Genomic DNA, 15,428 nt, shown 5'->3' on the forward strand with positions numbered 1-15,428 from the left:
CTCCAAAAGTCATTTCGGCTTCACCCTCTCTGGCCTCTGATAAAATTTAAATGAGAGATTATTCCCTTGCTCTGAGTCTCATGAGGTATCAGCATAGCAAAACCTTTGAGGGACTTTAAGTTTGGCACCTATACTCTAGTCCAGCAGTGCCTTCCCCTTAGTCCTCTCTTTCACACAGCTTCTACAGTTACAGTTTTTTTTTTTTTTTTTTGCGCAATTAGTTTTTACAATCATAGTTAATCTTTTAACAGTCAACGCTCACAACTGATCATATAATGCTATCAACATCTTCCCCCACCCTCTCTTCCCTAGACCCGTCAGGAAAAGAGGAAACTATTCAGTGGGGCTTCTCCTTTGTCCTCTATTTATTGTAAGCACAATGAAAGCGTGTAAACCAGCCATTTCATGCTTTTATCTCCACCTGTTTCAAATAGCCAATGTTTAAATTGTCGTCCCTATCAAAAAAAAAAAAAAAAATTTTTTTTTTTTTTTTTTATCAAACCAGTAATCTAAGGAGACAAGCATGTTTCTTGGTCTAAGAATCTTCTATTTCATTTGGAGCTCTGAGCATCTGCATCCATAAGTAAAGTCCAGTTCAGAGCAAGCCGTCAAATTGCAGCAGTCTCCACCAGCTTTTGATGTCGAACATCTTTCTCTTCATTCAGTAGTGTTCTGATCAGCTCATCCCTAGCCCATTATGCTAGGTCAATAGGCAACAGCAGCATGCTCAGGAGTCCACACACCTCCCAGCACTTCAGAACAGCCAGCCCCTTCTTTCTCTCTCATCCTTAGCTTCCTTGGACTAGGTCAGTGGGCACCACCCATAGACTCAGGAGTCCACACAACTCCCTGCACTTCAGACCAGCCATCCCTTTCTGCATCTCTCTCATTCCTAGCCTCTGTGGGCTAGGTTAACAGGCACCAAGGGAACATGTCCAAACATGTGATTGGTATGTGATTACAACCTGGTTGCTTTGTGTGCAAGTTTGAATTATGTGAATTTAAAAATAGTCTCATTTTGTATTCAAGTTTTTGCACTTACCATCAGTATTCTGTTTAAAGAGCTACTGTACCCTATAACAACTTTTGTTCCTGAAGTTATCTATATTATAAGGGTTATTTCACAAAACAGTAACTTAGCTCACTCTAGAAGCTTAGCCTATTTAACAGATATTTTTCTTGGGTAACAGTTTAGAAAATTTCAGTCATTTAATACTTTTTTTGAGTTAACTCCTTGAGGCTCATATCAGAAAGCCTTCAAGAATCACATCATATGCAAGTGTATAGAGATTGAGTTATAAACCAAGGTTGTGCAGTTACCCCATGTTGGTGTCACTTGGGTGGTAACAGAAACACTAGCCATCACTTATCGGTATTAGCATCAAATTAGGGGACAGCTGAATTATGTGAGATCTTCACAAAGCCATCTTTTGTATAAAATGTGGTCACCCATGTTTAATGTTTTTTTTTTTTTCTGCTAAGTTTCAAGCAGTGAAACACAGGGACCAGAACTTTCTTATAACTAGCTACATTCCCAGTACCTTGAAACATAATATACTTGAGATTTGGGGTATGTTGAAAGGAGGAATAGATTAATAGAATCTTATTTGCCCACTCCCTTTGTGAACCAGAGAGTTCCCAGTTTACTCTTTGGCTTTGATTTATCCGTTACATCAGCTACCCAGTTTTAATACCGAACCGTAGTTCCCGGAACATACCCTCCGTGTTATGACGTACTGTTTCTTTTGCCTGGAGTGTCTTTACCCACGTTTTCAGGTGAACTATTTCTTTGGAGTTAACTGAGATGCGTTCTCTTTTCCCTAAGCAGATTTAGTCACTCGTTCATCTGTGCTTCCATTGCCCTTTACACTTGCCTCCATTGTAGTACTTAGCGTGTTGTAACTGTTTACTGTGTGTTTTTGATGCTTGACACATAGTAGGTGCTTGCATTGGATGGGTGGATAAAGCGCTTCAGCTCTATATATAAAAAGTTATTTTATCTAAGAATAAATCTTATGAATGACAGTACTTAGAAGTTCATAATGAATATCAGTATACTAGCTATTCTTTGCTTCTGCATTCTGCAGACATCTGGAGAACAGTTATTGTAAATAGATGCATAGATTTATTTAACTGTGGTAACAGTCTTTTTTTTTTACTTGAAAATGGCAGAATGGGGTATATTGCTATTTTTATATTACCTAATTAGTTTTTGGAAACCCTGGTGGCGTAGTGGCTAAGTGCTACGGCTGCTAACCAAAGGGTCGGCAGTTCGAATCCGCGAGGCGCTCCTTGGAAACTCTTATCAGGCAGTTCTACCCTGTCCTATAGGGTCGCTATGAGTCGGAATCGACAGCACTGGGTTTGGTTTTTGGTTGGTTAATTAGTTTTTGTGTTAAGTTGAAATTACAGGAGTAGAAAGCAGACATGTTTACTTAAAGTAACTCAAAACCAAAAAACAAACCCACTGTCGTTGAGCTGATCCCAATGTATAGCAACCCCATAGGGCTTCCAAGACTGTAAATCCTTATAAACGAGGAAAAATCATCCTAGATTTCTTTTAACTTGAAGATGTACTGACATTGAATGTATAGTTTTATATTTTATATATTTATCTTTCTAGGTGTTGTGGATTGAACTGTGTCCCCCCAAAATGTGTGTCAGGTTGGCTAGGCCATGATTCCCAGTATTGTGTGGTTGTCCTCCACTTTGTGATCTGATGTGATTATCCTATGTGTTGTAAATCCTAACCTCTATGATGTTAATGAGGCAGGGTTAGGGACAGTTAAATTAATGGGGCAGGTCTCAGTCTACAGAATTGGGTTGTATTTTTAGTCAATCTCTTTTGAGATATAAAAGAATTGATCAGAGAGGAGAGGACTTCATTAGCACCAAGCAAGAACAGCCAGGGGTAGAGCACATCATTTGGACTCAGCGTGCCTGTGCTGAGAAGCTCCTAGACCAGGTGAAGATTGATGACAAGGACCTTCCCCCAGAGACTACAGAGAGAGAAAGCCTTTCCCTAGAGCTAGTGCCCTGAATTTGGACTTCTAGCCTCCTAAACTACGAGAGAATACATTCCTGTTTTTTGAAGCCATCCACTTGTGGTATTTCTGTTATAGCAGCACTGGATAACTAAGGCACTGGGGAAAGGGTCTGTTTTTGTCAGGTTCTCAGAGTAGTTCATGATTCCGAAAAGTTTAAGATTCACTACTTGAAACAAGGAAGGAGAAAGCATACATCCTTGAGTGAGACAGCAGTTTATTTTATAGTCTCTAAGTTTATCTATTTAAATTGACTTGAAGGAGAGGCCGGGCAGTGTGTATTTGCTTTGGAATATTTTCATTATTGCTGGTTCTTTCCCGTAAAAGGACATTGCAGAAACAAGAGATTTCTATTTAGAGATAAGGAACCCTGCCACTCCAAGACTTGTCACATCACTTAAAAAAAAGAAAAACAAAACTTTCTTCCTTTGGCTATATTCACTAAGGTGATGGAGATGTAAAGTGTTGGTAGTCATAATTACTGTGAAAAATTCCAAAATTTGAATCATTTAGGTATGTCTGTGTAATATGCTTGTAAAATAAGCGTACAGTAGTGACTGCTGAACAGTTATGGATTATTCATGCCCTTTTGTAGTCAAACTGGGTCGCTAAGAAACAGTGGACATGAAGCTGTGTGCCCATTATGGGGTTTCTTCTATCAGGCAGAAAGCAGTTCTGAATAGGCGAAATGATGTTAAAGTTCTTCCTTAGGAGTTTAGTAGCACAATATTTTAAGCATTAGTTGGTAAATATCTGCTGTATTTTTTTTAAACAGCATTTTATCTATAGCATAAAAGAAGCCTAAAATAAGAGTTTCTGGTTACTTACTCAGACATAACAGTAAAGTTAGCCAAAGAAGCATCATTTTCAAAGGAAATCTTAAATATTACATTGTACTGTAATTTTTAATCCTTGATTATATCCCCAGGCAAAATGTTGAAATAATTTACTCAGATGTCATCAGCAACAGCCTGTTATATAGTTGCTGCTTTTCATTTAATCAGGGGGCTCAGAGACTCGCTTAAGTCCTCCCACAAACCCCAAGTTTAGCACTTGTCCTATAGTTTTCTGTGAAAAAATTTCCTAATTGTGAGGCTTCTGGGAAAATCCATCAAACAGCCTGTCTTGGTCATCTTGGGCTGCTATAACAGAAATACCACAAGTGGATGGCTTTAACAAAGAAAAGTTTATTCTCTCATAATCCAGTAGTCTAGAAGTCCAAACTCAGGGCATTTATTGGTTTATGTAACTGGAGAGGAAAAAAAGCAAAAAAAAAACACTAGGATAATGCTGGCTCTAGTAACTGTTGAATCCAGGTGCACAAATAGTATCATTAATTACAGGTTTTCCTGTCTTACTTTTTGTTTTGTGCTATACTGACTTTATTCTCAGGTATGTTCTTTCAACATGTTGAAAAAGATGTTCATCTGCAACTTAAGCTCACTAGGTTCTTAGAGTTTGAGATTCCAGGGGAAGAGAGGCAGTATTCCTCCTAATAACTGGCAGATGTCCCAAGGAAGACTCTGACCAGTCCGGTTCAAGTCATGTGCACAACCGTAGGGAGATGGAGTCATTACCAACCAAATGACATGGACCGAAGAGAATTACCATGAAATTGGGGAAAGGAAGTTCCCCCCGCCACAAGGCAATGCTGTGCAGACAAGAAAACAATGTCCTCTACAGTGATTGAAAAGGTTGAGAACAAATGAAATAGGCAGTGCACTGAAAAATTTAGTGATAAACGTAAGTTTTTTTTTTGTAAGTTATACATTTTTCTATATGGATTTCAGTTTTTCACTCTGAAAGATTTATATAACAAATATTTGAGTACCTGCTCTGTGCCATCATCATTCTTTGCACTTAGAATACAGCAGTGAACAAAGCATACAAATCCCTAACATCATGGAACTACATTCTAGTAAGGAAAGGTAGATAATAAATAAGATAAATTACTAAATTATGTAGTGTGTTAACCCAGAAAACTCCATTGCCATCAAGTTGATCCTACTCATAGCGACCCTATAGGACAGAGTAGAACTGCCCCATAGGGTTTCCAAGAAGTGGTTGGTGGATTCAAACTGCCGACCCTTTGGTTAACAGCCAAACGCTTAACCACTGTGCCACCAGGGCTCCGTACAGTATGTTCCCAAAAAATCCACTGCCATCGAGTCGATTCCGACTCATAGCGACCCTATAGGACAGAGTAGAACTGCTCCACAGAGTTTCTAAGGAGCGCCTGGCAGATTTGAACTGCCAGCCTCTTGGTTAGCAGCTGTAACACTTAACTACTATGCCACCAGGGTTTCCATATAGTGTGTTAGATGGGGATAAGTGCTTTGAAGAAAGGAGGTAGGGATTGGGAGTTGCAGTTTTAAGTAGGATGGCCAAGAAAGGCCTCGTAAGGAAGATGACATTTAAGCAAAGACCTAAAGATGAGGCGGGAGCAAGCCGTTTGGATATCTGGAGGAGGAGCATTCCAGGGAGTAGGAAGCAAGTGCAAAGGCTGGGAGTGTTAGAAGAACTACAGAAGCCCTGAAGCAGAGTATATGAAGGGGGGTGTCTTAGGCTGGCTTCTCTAGAGAAGGAGAATCAGTGCAGCATATAAATATATAGAGAGAGATTCATATAAAGGAAATGGCTCACGCGGTTGTAGAGGCTGGAAAGTCCCAAGTTCGTGGGTCAGGCTGGAGGCTTCTCCTAACTCACGTAACTGCAGGTGCTAGGGGATCCAAGATTCGAAGGTCAGATAGGAGGCGTCTGGCTCTCAGGCTGTGGAGGCTGATGAATCCCGAGATCTACATGGGAGACTGCAAGTGAGCTGCTAGCTCAAGTCCTAAGAACTAGAGGTCAGATAAATAGGAACCAACTGCAGGATCCAGAGTGAGAGCCAGCGAGTCTTGCAGAAAGTCCACCTATATTGGATACAAGCCACACCCTCAAGAAACTCCCTGCCAGCTGATGAGCTGCTCACAACAGATCTTATCATGGAGATGGTCACATTGTATCAGATTTCATTATGGAGGTGATTACATCATTAAAAAGCTGCCAAGCTGTATCATAACTGCCAAACCACAGAGATCATGGCCCAGCCAAGTTGACATACAACTTTAACCGTCACAGGGAGCAAAGAATTGCAGGGCATGACGTCACAGAGTTCAGAGAATAGTGTAGGGCTTGGAGAGCTATGGTAAGGACTTTCAGAAAATGTAAGCCATCAGAGGGTTTTAAACAGAGAAGTAAACTGATCTGATATACTGTTTGAAGGATCACCCTAACTAAACCAAACCGAAAAACCAAACCTGTTGCCGTCGAGTCTATTCCGACTCCTAGCGACCCTGTAGGACAGAGTAGATGTGCCCCACAGAGTTTCCAAGGAGTGCCTGGTGGATTTGAACTGCCAGCCTTTTGGTTAGTGGCCATAGCACTTAAGCACTACACCACCAGGGTACTGTATTGAGAATACATTGTAAGTGTGGGGGGAGACAAGGGCGGAAGTAAGGAGACCAGTTAGGAGGAGGGTATTGCTGTTGTAGTAATCCAAACAGTAGATAATGATGACTTGGATTAGGGTGGTGGTGGAGATGATTAAGAGTGGTGGTATCTGAAGGTAGATTTGCTGATTGATTGGATGTGAAGTGTTAGGGGAAGAGAAGAGTTAAAGGAAAGTTCAAAATTTGGGCTCGAGCAATTGGCCACAGTAATTTAAAGGGCTAGGTAAGACTGGGAAAGGAGCAGGTTCTGACATGCAAAGTTTAAGATGCTTATTAGACATCCAAATAGGTAGTTAGACATACAAATATGGAATTTTGGTCCAGGCTGGAGATAGAAATTTGAAAGTGGTCACTGTATGGTTAGCATATACCGTGAAACTGGATGAGATCATTAGGGAATGACAGTAAACAGGGAAGTGAAAAATAGTCAACCATTACACCAATGTTGAGAGGCTGCGGAGACTTAAAAGAACCAGCAAAGACCAAGAAGGAGCAGCCAGTAAAGTGGGAGGAAAATGAGGAAAAATCCTGAAAACCAAATGGAAAAAAATGTGTTAAGGAGTGATCAGTTGTCTAATGTTGTTGATAAAAAAAAAAAAAAAGATAGGACAGGTAAAATCAGGTCTGAACTGATATTGGATTTAACAACGTACAGGTCATCTATCCCCTTGAAGAGGGCAGTCCTAATAAGTTAGATTTGACTGGTGGAGGTACTCCTAGCACATGCCCTTGTTCTTATGAACTTTAACTCCATGCTTCAGGTAAATCTACAAGACTATCCATTAGTAAAACAGTTACTTAACAAATATTTATTGATTATTCCATCATTCTTCAGTTCTCTGTTGTTAAACAGTTGTGTCCTGAACTCAGATTAATATTCAAGTGTATTAGTTAAGGAGCCCCGATGGCACAATGGTTAAGAGCTCCGCTGCTAACCACAAGGTTGGCAGTTCAAATATATCAGCTACTCCTTGGAAACCCTATGGGGCAGTTCTGCTCTGTCCTGTAGGGTTGCTATGAGTTGGAATCGACTCCATGGCAACAGGTTTGGGTTTCTTTGTATATTAGCTAAAGGATTTGCATATTTAAAGTAAAATATATGTACCATATTTTTTTCTACAAATAACGCACCGACGTAAATAACACGCAAACACACGTAACGTGGCATAGCACACTTATGACAATGGCATGAGGGGTGTTGGTGGTAGGCAAAAAAACCTGTACAGCACATTATTTGTGTAAAAATACGGTGTTTCCCTCGATATGCCTATTATATGAAGTAGAAGCACCTTAATACAAAAAACAGCATTTTGATATTTGTTTTTGTGAACAAATTGTTTTGTCATCTTTTTTCTTCTATACTTGGAGGTTTTTAAGGTTAGTTTTTACAGAGAAGCTAAAAATCAACCTATGTTTGTGATTTAGAAATCTCTTTAAGTAGTAAATGCCTAATTGTGGTTCTTGATACAAAGAAACACAGGGGTTGAAACTACAAAAAAGTTTCATTTCTCTAGTGAAATAATATATGTTCTTCTTTAATAGAAATTCATTGAATTTGAAGACTCTCAAGAACAGGAAAAAAAGGACTTACAGACTCGAGTGGAATCTTTAGAATCTCAAACAAGACAACTTGAACTCAAAGCAAAAAACTATGCTGACCAGAGTAAGTAAAAATACCTCTCCTCATAAGTACACATTAAAGAGTGGGCTCTAATATCACAATGGCCCAGCCTGACATTTCAGTAGGGTTCCAAGTATGTGCTTGGAATTGTCATCCAAAACTCAAGAGTGAGACATGGAGCTGGGTTTAGTTCTGTTTTGTTCATGTTTTCACATGGTACCCATGTAGCAAAAACAACAGAATCAAAGATACCTATATGACTCTCTTCTTCCATTTAGCTCCCAGCCTTTGTTTGCAATTAACATTAAGCTATGTCCATTATGCAGGCTTATCTGGGATGTGTTATTGTGTGTGTGTGTGGATCGTTTCTTCAAATTTCGATCAAGTACGCAAAGTTCTATTGTTTCTGTATTGCTTTGAAGTTTAAAAATACAAGAAAAACTCTAACTTTTAAGTTATATATTAAAAAATTACTGAATTCCCTTTTCATTCCTTTCTAACGGAATTTTTCCTGATTTTAAAAATAATGATTGCTTCAGACATCCCCAAGGATGATTTTCCCTTTTTGGCTAATGAAAAAGGACCTAATTAAGTCAAAATTAGAAGAAGAAATGGTGAGGAACTTTATGGCCTATTTTTCATGTCTAATACAGGTAGAAAGAGTTCTCTATTTTTCCCTCTCAGTTTTGTAAACTTGCAGAATCCTAGGAAGCAAAAGATGGCCAGCAGCTGCTCTTCCCATGTCAGCCATTAAGGCTACATGGTGACACCTGCTGTTAAGTGAATGGCATGCGCAATGGATAACCTTCACCACCAGGCTTAGAGTAGGTGTGAGAACTGACTGCTCCCTTTAGAGCTCTGGAAGAGCATAATAGAGCTAAACCTAGAAACACTGGGAATCTGGAGTTCAAGCCTTCTAGCATTCAAGGAGAATTCACATGTCTGTTAAGCAGATGTCATAAAAGGGAGCCAGTGGGTGTTTGGTAACAGAAGCCAACTTGGAGTGGGACCCGTTGAGCCATATCTTTGTACTTTTAGGCTTGGTAGATACCCAGAGCAGTGCACCCCTATTCTGTTAACATTCAGTACATTAAATAACTTCTGTGATTCTACTAGAAATTTGAGATCTTAAGGGACCTAGAGAGATGTACTCTACAGTGCATAAAATACATTTCAGGAGTCACATTACTATGAGGACTACTCATCTAGACAAACAGTCTTGTGGCGGTTGCAAGTTTTTGGTATACTTCAAGAGTTAAGCATTCTCCCTTGAGAGTATGGCCTCCGTAATGAGGTCACACCTGAGGTTCATCCTTCAGCCAAAGATCAGACAGGCCCATAAAACGAAAGGAGACTAAATGGGTGCACCAGCCCAGGGGCAAGGACTAGAAGGCAGAGGGGAAAGGAAAGCTGGTAATAGGGAACCTGAGGTCAAGAAGGGGAGAGTATTGACAGGTTGTGGGGTTGGTAACCAATGTCACAAAACAATATGTGTACTAATTGTTTAATGAGAAACTGGTTTGTTCTGTAAACCTTCATCGAAAGTACAATAATAATAATAAAGAGTTGAGTATTCTCAAAAAGGAAGAAAATGTAGATATTAGAAATAACATTTTAACTCTAACTTGATTGTGTTTTTATAACAAGAATTATAGAGTATTTTAGAACCACACACTAAAGGCACAGTTGATAGAAACATCCTAACTTTCATCGTTCTACCTATTACATTTTCTTCTTGATTTCTGAAGAATATTAAATTTTGAGTAGGAAAATTTTCTTTTGGCTTGGAAGGAAATTCCTTGTCAAGAATCCTGTGTTTTAAGTTATCTGCTTCTATGATAAAGGAGATACTACAGGAAGAATTAACTTCAACGTGAAATAGCATTTTTTATATCATGGTGCCTTAAAACATCAGTCTCTTATATACATTCAAAGGAGATACTCCTTTTTTCCCAAAAGTAAATGGGATGAATTACTATTTCTTTTGCATATACTTTAGCCCTGTTATTACTAAAATAAAAATATGCTTCCTATTCCATTCTGGAATTTGGAATTCCTATTCCATTTCTGGAAACCCTGGTGGCGTAGTAGTTAAGTGCTACAGCTGCTAACCAAAAGGTCGGCAGTTCAAATCCACCAGGCGCTCCTTGGAAACTCTACGGGGCAGTTCTACTCTGTCCTATAGGGTCACTATGAGTCGGAATTGACTCGACGGCAGTGGGTTATTCCATTCTAGTAAATGTCAACAAAATATAGTAGTTTCTTAATTAAAGGAAGTAGTTTCTTACTTAAAGGTCAACTTAGAATCATTTTTGAGTATCTCAGAATTTGTCTTTTTCAATGTCCTAGATTTGTGATCAAGTCCGTTTTGTCAGTGAGACACGTCCAACCTTTTAGGAATTGTTGTGTTCTGTGGTACCCATCCTTTCATTCCTCTCTCCAAAAGTAATGATTACCATATTTTCCATTTTAGTTCAAAGTAATTTTTTAAAAATTACATATCATTTTAAAGAATTGATTATACTCTAGGAAAGGAATGAGGAAATTCTTAACCAAGTATTGAATATGATTTTGAGTTTAATTCAGTCTGAAAGGTTTTTTTTTTGTTGTTAATATCCCTCCAAGAATTTCTACCCTGGAAGTCTGCTATCCCGCTTTGAGATGAATCTTCGTGTCTCTATCACAGTTAAAGAACTTAGAACCGTTGTTAATCAAAAGTAACCGTTCAGCTACACAGAGTTGCTAACACTAAATCTCATAGTCTGTGAACTGAGGCTCTAGTAAGTCTTCTTTTACTAATGCTTTGGGATTTACTGAACCATTGTCTCTTCTCCTGTCTTTGAGAACTTAGAGTCTCTTTTTTATCTACATAATTTTTTTTTCTCTCACTTCTATTTTTCTCTAGACCTTACCAGAGTATAACATGAAATTTAAGTATAATCTTAAATTTTTTTCCTAGTTTCTATTTTGAAACCACATTTAAACATCTCAAAAGATTTATTTGAAAATTATTTAACTATTTTTAAAATTTTTTACCTGCTCAGTGAGCTAATCTTAAATATATACTTCTTAAGAACTCACTCAGAAACCCTGGTGGCATAGTGGTTAAGTGCTACGGCTGCTAACCGAAGGGTTGGCAGTTCGAATCCGCCAGGTCCTTCCTGGAAACTCTATGAGGCAGTTCTACTCTGCCTGTAGGGTCACTATGAGTCAGAATTGACTCGACGGCACTGGGTTAGTTTTCTCTTCCCCAAATCTCTAATATGAGTCAAAACCCTTTGTGGGTTTTTTTGTTTGTTTGTTTGTTTTTAAAGGAGTTGGTAGAAGGCAATCATCAGTGTTGTTGGAAAACCAGTGCTGGAAATAGGTGTTGTAAAGAATAAAAAGAAATTTAAATGGATGTGTATATTGAAAAAGCATATTCTTTATGTTATAATAAGAAAGAGATTATTGGACTGTTTAATTTTCTTAATACTATTAAATTTTTTAAAGAAAATATAGTGATTTTTGGTAAAGTAATTTTAACCTAATACCTTGTTTTAAAGGCCATTGAAATTAGTGTTAGCATTACCTGTCGTCAAGGAGTGGTGGATGCAATTTTTCTGTACAGTGCCGTTTTTGAGTATCATCTGATAACTGTATCTTATCCAATTTCAATATTTATGTTTGTATAATGAGTGAGAGTCTTTAATTTCAAAAGACTATGTCTGTCAATTCTGATGTATTTCAGAGCACATTTCCCTTTAAAAAAGTAGCCATAATAAACGTCCAAGATCTGCTCTGAAGACTACTTCCTGTGTTAAAAGAGGAAATTTTCATTGTAGTTATTTGCTGTTGGAGACTCAAGAGTCAAATAGGAACTGAATTGAAGGACACATTTTACAGCTTTTGATAGTATGGAGTATATCAGGTTGTGGTATGATTTAACAAGAATGTTGAGAAGTTGAGCCTATAAAAACTTTTGTTAAAATGTTATGTGTGGTCTTGTTTGATTTTGGAGATTTCTGGTTGCTTTCTTTTAAAAATTTCAAGTAACATAGGAACATTTTTGTTTCTTTTGGCATGATTAAGTCATAGAAAAAACAGTGCTGTATATTATCTTTTATCTGAAGTAAAATTAATCTTTCTTGATGGTTAACATTTTGTGAGCCTTAAGAAAATATCTGAAATATATAAGGTACAAAATAAGGATGTTGCGGATTGAGAAAGGTCTATTGGTAGATCAGCTATGTAAGGAATCTATAATCAGCCTCACCATTCATTGTATGTTGGGAATGGGTTTTTGCCAGAAAATAGCTTTTATATTAGTTCTGTTGTATGTTGAGTATTTCTATCTTGTAAGCCAAATGTTATATTATGATTCAAGTAAATACAGACATTTTAATACAATTAAAAATATAAACTACCTCTGTGTCTAGTGTTCTGCCCAGGTCCCGTTGTGGTCAAAGAGACCTCAGTTTTGTGGGGAGAAAAGGACATGTGCATGGCCTTCTAGTCTTTTTTTCATATACGAGCTTTTGTTTTTTTTTTTTAATCTCACTGCAATTAGAGTTTATAATTTTATATCTTTTCACAGAGCATTATCATAAGCATTTTTCTTATTAAATAATCTTTATTATTACTTTTTAGTGTCTGTATATAGCCATTGTCCAGAAGCTACGTCATCTCTTAACGATTCTTGTTTTCCCTGAGCAACTACACTTTTTCCTTTCCTCTACTGATAATTACTTAATGGCCACTCAATTTTTTTACCTTGGTCACCCAGAAGCTCAGAACAACTTTAAAGTTCAACGATGATGGCTGGTTTGGACTTTACCTGGGTGGTGTATTTAAATTGTTCTCTCCCTTGATCTAATTTTATGTATATAAATGTATGTATTCTTATAAGCTATCTCAAATCATTTGTGGAATGAATCAGGGTAAAAATAAGTACATTTTTTTAAATTCCCCTTTTTGTTGGACATTTTTTCTAATGTAGTGAATCATATTGCAGTGAATATTCTTTGACACCTACAAGTTTCCCCTCTTTGGATAGTTTTCTTAGAATATTTTTAAGGAAGTAGGTCAAGGAATATGAATCTTTTAGTGATTCTTGGTATATAAAAGTGTTTGGCCATTCCTAATGTGAACAGAATTGGAGAAATAAAGATTAGTAACAAATTCTGTTTTGTTTATCATAATTTATTAATTCGAGTCATTATTTACAACATGTTTGCACCCAGAGCTGATACAGAACCATTAATACTTGAATCTGTCTTAGGACTATGTTGCCCTCAAGTTCCTGGAGTTTACAATAGATTACTTTTCCCTTGAATTCTACCCTTGGATATAGAGCCATTGTCCTTTGTGGAGAAGATGGCAAGGTTTAGATGGTAGTGATTTTTTTTTTTTTTCATTTTTATTGTGCTTTAAGTGAAAGTTTACAAATCAAGTCAGTTTCTCATATAAAACCTTATATACGCTTGCTATATACTCCTAGTTGCCCTCCCCCTAATGAAACAGCACATTCCTTCTCTCCACCCTGTGTTTCGGTGTCCATTCAGCCAGCTTCTGTCCCCCTCGGCCTTCACATCTCCCCCCCAGACAGGAGCTGCATGTATAGTCTCATGTGTCTACTTGATCCAAGAATCCCACTCCTCATCAGTATCATTTTCTGTGTTGTAGTCCAGTCCAATCCCTGTCTGAAGAGTTGGCTTCGAGAATGATTCCTCTCTTGGGCTAACAGAATGTCTGGGGACCATGACCTCCGAGATCCCTTTGGTCTCAGTCAGACCATTAAGTCTGTCTTTTTATTAGAATTTGGGGTCTGCATCCCACTGCTCTCCTGCGCCTTCAGGGATTCTCTGTTGTGCTCCCTGTCATGGCAGGCATCGGTTATAGCTGGCACCATCTAGTTCTTCTGGTCTCAGGCTGGTGTTGTCTTTGACTCTTGGGCTCATACTTAACCTTGTGACTTTGGTGTTCTTCAATGTCCTTTGCTCCAGGTGGGTCGAGACCAATCGTTGGATCTTAGATGGTTGCTTGCTAGCGTTTAAGACCGCAGACGCCGCTCTCCAAAATGGGATGCAGAACGTTTTTTAATAGTTTTTATCATTAGGTGGCAGTGATTTTGTGCTACTTAACTCTTCTCTGATTCTGCTCATCTTTCCTTTTAATTAAATGGAAAAATGCTTTTGGACAACTGAAGACCTTTGTGGTAGAGCCTTGTACTTTACTTTTCTACCATTTCTGTCAATTTGGCATCAAGATCTTATAAAATATATTCATGCCTTCAGCTTGAAACAGCTATTATAATTGTAAGGAACTCTTTTATTTCTTGAATGTAAGAATCAGCACACCTCTAGATGAAAATAGTATAACATTAGCATATTTTTTATTTCAAAGGAGTAAATGGCTTAAGATGTTAAATTTGGGAATTAGTTACAAGCAAGGCCTGTCAGTTAATGACGTGACTGATAAATTGAGAATTTTCACAGCAAAGAAGAAAAAGTAACCATTTTTAGGGTACCAGGTATAGTTTCATACTTAAATTAGTACTTGAGAGAGCCTAAACATTTCCTGTTGCTATTTTTCAAATTGCTCTAAAATAGCTTCAGCCCTATAAAAAGCTTGATAAACTCTTTTGCTTTGCTTTGCAATTGACAATGAATGTTAATATTTTGAAAAAGTTGAATAATACCATAATAGGTCACGTTTTCCACTTTGACTTTATCTTCTACATAAGTTTTAGAATGATGAAAGTAGATACTGGTAATTTCTATTTTTGTTGAAAGTATGTTCTCAATAAGGCAGCTTTAGTAATTTCAGCTTCTGTATCTCTTGATTTTAAAAAAGCAACAAAATGAAATTTATTATATAAAAAGTTACTTTTTAGTCCATTTAACTAGAACCTAGTTCTTTTGCAATATTAAGAATATTTGTATATTTAATAAACTTTATTTAAGGGCTTTCTCTTTTAGAACCTATATGACAAAGAAGCCCTGGTGTTGCAACCGTGAAGTGCTTGGCTGCTAACTGAAAGGTTGGCAGTTCCAACCTAGCCAGTGGCTCCACGAGAAAGACGTGGTGATCTGCTTCCATAAAGATTACACCTAGGAAACCCTATGTGGCAATTCTGCTTTGTTAACAGGGAGTGGCTAGGAGTCAAAATTGACTCAACAGCACTTTACAACAGCAAGATATGTGATAGAGAAAGCAGAAATTTAGACACAAGATAATTATGCAAACACTAGCATGTATTAGTTCTGCTTAATATCCTGTGTGGTTTTTAGA

At 37.7% G+C, this 15,428-nt stretch overlaps 1 protein-coding gene across 3 annotated transcripts in view; it reads left to right on the forward strand.

The window, feature by feature from the left end:
• The window catches only part of SPAG9 (sperm associated antigen 9), a 132,280-nt gene that overhangs the window by 36,653 nt on the left and 80,199 nt on the right, over positions 1–15,428 (forward strand). For all 3 annotated transcript variants that reach the window (XM_049860711.1, XM_049860710.1, XM_049860712.1), the window contains exon 2: positions 8,078–8,198. In XM_049860711.1, the coding sequence (XP_049716668.1) occupies positions 8,078–8,198 (121 nt within the window). The remainder of the gene's footprint in view (positions 1–8,077; positions 8,199–15,428) is intronic.

This window comes from Elephas maximus, chromosome 19, assembly GCF_024166365.1.
Source record: "Elephas maximus indicus isolate mEleMax1 chromosome 19, mEleMax1 primary haplotype, whole genome shotgun sequence".
In the NCBI taxonomy this organism is placed as follows: domain Eukaryota; kingdom Metazoa; phylum Chordata; class Mammalia; order Proboscidea; family Elephantidae; genus Elephas; species Elephas maximus.